Genomic DNA, 5,414 nt, shown 5'->3' on the forward strand with positions numbered 1-5,414 from the left:
TCTGTCTAGACCTGCTCTATTTGACATTGTTCTTTAAGAAACTCCTCCTAGGGAGCTGATCGGATCGACTTCAAATTTGGTCAGTGTGTTCTAAAAACAATAATTATGAAAAATTATCAAAATCTTTTGTCCACGGCATGGTTCAGAATTTCAATCTCAAGTCAACACATCTACGTACCTATATTCAGTCAGTCATAGCACCACCTACTGACAACAAGAAGTAAGCCTTGTATTAGTGTCTGATTTACTTGACATATTCATGGTGTGGTCTACATGTGATATTCTGGCACGTAACACAACCATGGCACATCCCAATGCACACGAACTGTGAGGGCCCAATCATCAGTGCTTACAGCTTTAATTTTAATTGCATTTAATTTGAAAAGGTAATTTGTTGCATTACTAGTTAATGCCAACAATAGTGAAATTATAACTTTATAGGACGTTATTCCCAGCACTGGTTGTAATAGTTGTACTCCTCTAATACGTTCTCACTCCCAGCTTGTCAAAATACAGCAGCTTGGTCAGGTCAAGTTAGCAATAATAAATATGCAACATCCGGTTAACTTTCAAAAATAAAGAAAAAAATTGTATGTGTTTAAACAGTTGCAGTTTGGTTAGGTTTACGGTCTTTTAGGAAGAGATTGTGACTTGGGATAAAATAAGTATGAAACGTAACATAAGTACATACATTTAAAAAAGTCAGCATTGACTTTTGGTTTTACACAGGACACCAACAGTCCAGTGTTGGTTAGACCCATCCATCCACCCCAACTTCCATACCTCCATATGCCGACCCTCTCACCTTACTTCAACCGCAAATCAAAACATTATGCCAGATGGGCGCGTCCTCAAATGCCTCTAGAGGGTACCTACAGTGTTCTAAATTGAGGCCACTCACCAAGCTGCCATATTTGACGACTTGGGAGAGAGAAAGGGTCGACTCTATTGTATTGAAGATTTGATCTGTGTATAGTTTAAATTGCACAGAGGAGGCAGTGTCATGGTCTGGGCATTTACTTTAGTTGAATAGCTCATTCTATCTATCTATTCTAGTCTCCACAGCATGGCCATAACAGGACACTAATGCTGCATTCCCACCAATTACATACAAAGATGCCAAAAGACACAAATTCATGGTGGATGACGTGAATGACGCCAAATTGGTGACATGAATGGTGTGAACACACAAAATTTGGCCCATCTGCAGTTTCGAGTTGAAAATATTGAGTTGAACAGACTGCTCCTTGAGCCTGTGGGCTTTCAGTTTCATTTTGATCAATTTATTGCAATTAAATCACAGAAAAATCTGTTATTTTAGGTTCATACTGCCTTGTCTAAAGGAAGTAAATACATGTAAACTACTGTGAGTAATGCATTTAGTGGGAACACACCATTAGCCTCAATTACTACTTAAACCTTACTTATTAAGGGTTAGGGTTAGGGTTAGTCCAACACACTCTAGTATAGACTTTGCATTGTATAGAGAACTGTACAGGAATTACAACTGGACAATATGTGGACCCTGTTGTCTGTGAGGGTTTTATAAATAAAATCACCTATGATCTTGACCCTGCCAATCTTCTCCATGAAGAGGGCTGAGATGATGTTGCCCGGCAACACAGCCAGGCTGCCCAGAAAGCTGACCAGGTAAATAAGAACATCGTTCTCCTCAACAGTGTTCAGGTGGCAGCCGTGTTTGTTGTGCTCAAAGGAGGTGTTGTCCATCTTACAGTTGATGAACTTCTCTTCCCACAGGTCTACAGAGAACAGGAAGACAAAGAAACATCAGCTGGTATTTATGGAAGAGGGTCAACTGTTGACCTTTGAACCCGATCCAGAGAAACACATATTGAGGTTTTGTATAACAGAAAATACTTTATTTTCATTAAGCCTTCTCTGTTGCTGATATTAAGTTCTCTCTGCATTATTTTCTGCATTATTTACCCCCCTTATGTTCTGTTCGATCCTTTTAATCATGTACCTGATTTCATTAAATAATAAAACATAATTTGTATTTAAACCCCACTTTCAAAATAGTATACTAGCTGGTTAACTGTTACGATGTAGGAAGAACTCAATAGTGAAAACAGAATGGAAGGTTACTGGCCAGGAGCAAGGTCTAGCCCACAGGTTGTTTTCTGCTACTTATTTTTCACTATTATTATTTGTTAGCCTGTACAGTCAGTGAGACGTTTTTAGCGAAATATAGATGTTTGCAGAAATAGTCATACAAGTATGAACATTGGCAAAATAAGACTTGGGCTTGATGACTTCACCCACAACAACCCTAAAAAGACAAAGAAATGACTCCGCTTGACAAATTCTCATTCAAAATGGTGTTATTTATTTTTCACTTTATTTATCTATTGCATCATTCTTTAAATTTAATTTTAGATATGACTGAGTTATGACTAAGAAGAAGCAGTGTGATTAATGAAATTAATCAATTATCTAAATTACAAACATGTCTTAAGGACATAAAATCCTGGATGAGCTGCAATTTTCTGATGTTTAACACGAAACTCTATACGTCTTTACTCGGCCCTAAAAAACCTCAGAGACTCACTGTCGTAAAGAATTTAGCTACTCCTAGATGGCATTACCGTTGGCCTCTAAGTGCCACTGTTAGGAATGCTTGGGAAGTTTATCTTTGATCAGGACATGTCAAATTTAATCCCCACATTAAGCATATCTCTAGGACTGCCTTCTCTTCAATTTTACAGTAAAATTACAAAAAATTAGGACAATCCTATCCACAAGACAGATGCAGAAAAATAATCCCAATTGCATTGTATTCTGAGGCTGGAATTACGCAATCTCTTATTTTCAGGCTTGCCCTAAATAAATCCATTTTAAGACCTCCAATTAATTCAAAATGCTGCAGCACGAGTTACTCGACAGGGAGAGCTCAGCGCCGCTTCCTGCTCTCTCACCTCTCTGCTGGCTCGCTGAATTAGAATTAAAATTTTCCCTTCTTCACGCCTAAATAAAGCTCTTCATGGTCCAGGCCCTTCTTAATCTGAAAGAGCTCAATAGTACCCTATTACAACTCTAGAAACACTGCGTTCTCCTTAAAGTGCAGGGTTACTTGTGGTTTCCTCATAGTCTCAATAAAGTAGAAGGGAGCCCAGAAGCTTCAGTAACAAGCTCCTCTCCCTGTGGGAACCAGCTCCAGTTGTGGTTTCGGTTGAGGCTAGACAAACTCTGTCCGCATTTAAATGAAAGGTAGGCCCTTTAATGACGTTTCCCTCTTTGTATAAGCGTTATTTAGTTTATGGGGCTGGAATCGAGGGTGATGGGTCCCTTTGAACCGATCCCCTTTAGTTGATGCCTTTGCTATTTAGGGGTGTTGGCCTTTGGTACTTATTTCGGTTGGGATCTCCCATGGTGCAGCTGAGCTCCTCTCTCCTTCCCTTCTCTTCGGGGTCGCTGCCTTTGTTCGCTTCAGGCTCATTCCATGGTCCCATTTAATGTGCATGGTTGAGTGCTAACTTTCATACTTCTGTCGCCCAGAGTTTTGTGCTTTATCGTCTCCTTTGAAAGGTTTCTGCATTGGATTCTCCTGGTGGAGCGCTCCTGCGCATGGCCGGTGGGTCCTGCTTTGAACTACCGATGTGCAGTACAACTGATTGATTATTATTTGTTATTGATGTACTGCTGGGAGTGTTTTGTTTTGTTGCGCAGGATTGTCTGCGTGCTCCGCTGTCCCGCCATTGTCGTTTGCTTGCTGTCGTGCCGTCACCGTGCTTTTTTTCATGAAAAAATCGTTCACGGATTCAGATTTGGGGTACCTAATTGTATGGTGGTGAGGTTGGTGTTGCTCGTGTTGTGTGCTGTACTATCTCGTGTTGTGTTGTCTCTCCTCTGTCTTGTCTCTCTCTCCTCTCCGTTCTCTCTCCCCCAATGACGTGGTCCAAGGCAGAGTGACGGACCCACGCTAGGGAGCCGAGGGAGGGTCTGGTCCGAGGTTTGCCTGCCGTGTCTTGTAAGAAGGCAGTTTGTTGGTCCCTGCCCCGTCCGCAAAGTCCCTTGCTCATCGTGGTTAACTGTTTGGTTCCTCTGTAAATGTTAAAAGGAGTTCGGTCTCAGACCTGCCTCTATTGGGAAAAAGTGTCCTGAGCATAACTCTGTTATGAATTGGCGCTTATACATTTGAACTGATAATTATTTATATTGATATATTGAATTTGAGGAGTCTCTGAGGACCAGATCCGTTTCACAGATTATCTGTCTCATGTACTCATGTCAGGATATAGTGAAAGTTTCAGCAAATATGACAAAAAATATTTTTATGAAAATGATCTGCAGCTTTAGGACAGAAAATTATGAATATATCCTTTAAGATCACTACAATTCAGTTGCACAAAACAGTCACACACATACAAAGACACACCGTTTAAAACACAAATCACAAAGATTAAAATGTCAGGAAGTAGAACTTTAAGTAACTCAGAGGAATGTATGCATCTAACCTTGGCCTGTTTTGCAGAAGGCGTATAATAATACATCTTCAATCTATCTGCATACATCTTCAATCTATCTGCATTGATTATTGAGATATCTTCATCTCCATGAGCACCATAATAATTGTAAAATACATATATTTATTTTCAGGGGGGGAAATGACTCTATACATATGTATACTGTATGTATTTTTGACTTGGCTAATATTGACATGATTTGAAACTACTACCAACAATGGTCTGAACTGAAATGCCATTAGGAGTACTAGGAGGAGGATTTTTTCATAGATTATCTGTCTCAAATTCGACTGTCAGGATATAGTGCAAGTTTTAGGAATATGACAAAAGTTATTTTTATAAGTTACCTAATGCAGCTTTAATAAGTTACAGTTTCTTATTATTATGGGCAAGATGATCAGAAGCCCTTTCCCAGACCACAAGGTAACTCGTCCAATGTTCAATTGGAAGGGTCCTCCTGGTCAAAACTTCTAAACCCTTTTTGAAAAAAGTACATTATTGCACTATTGTACATTGTAGACTATATTGCCTCAGCAGCCCATTATCAGTATGGATGTACTGTGGCTTTGCAATGTGGTGCTCTCAATATGACATGTCTTTGTATCATGTTTACTATTGAGTGGGATAGGAGCATTGCAAATATTTGTTTAACCTTCCTGGTTTGGAGAGGTTAAACATGGCAGGGACAATGTTGCCTTTTCTTCAGACTCCTAACTTCTCTATTTACAAGTGGCACAATATTAGTACCTGGGAATGATAAGTGGGCCATAAGTGGGCCATAAGTGAGCCATACTTATTTCCAACCTTGGCCCCATTGAAAACCCAGTAAGAGTAATTAAAAATATCAGCATACCAAGAAACTTCTATTAAGGGACCATTTATAAGAGGTAACTAATGGCTTTATAATTGGTTAAAGGTCCAGTGTGTAAC

General features: G+C 39.6%; 1 protein-coding gene across 1 annotated transcript in view; it reads right to left on the reverse strand.

The window, feature by feature from the left end:
- The window catches only part of LOC118330582 (synaptic vesicle glycoprotein 2B-like), a gene marked incomplete at its 5' end in the record, with an annotated part of 16,982 nt that overhangs the window by 1,597 nt on the left and 9,971 nt on the right, over positions 1-5,414 (reverse strand). The window contains 1 exon segment of the mRNA XM_035665188.1: positions 1,560-1,760. Within this exon segment, the coding sequence (XP_035521081.1) occupies positions 1,560-1,760 (201 nt within the window).

This window comes from Morone saxatilis, unplaced genomic scaffold, assembly GCF_004916995.1.
Source record: "Morone saxatilis isolate NCDOM2014 unplaced genomic scaffold, NCSU_SB_2.0 Contig2, whole genome shotgun sequence".
Classification (NCBI taxonomy): domain Eukaryota; kingdom Metazoa; phylum Chordata; class Actinopteri; family Moronidae; genus Morone; species Morone saxatilis.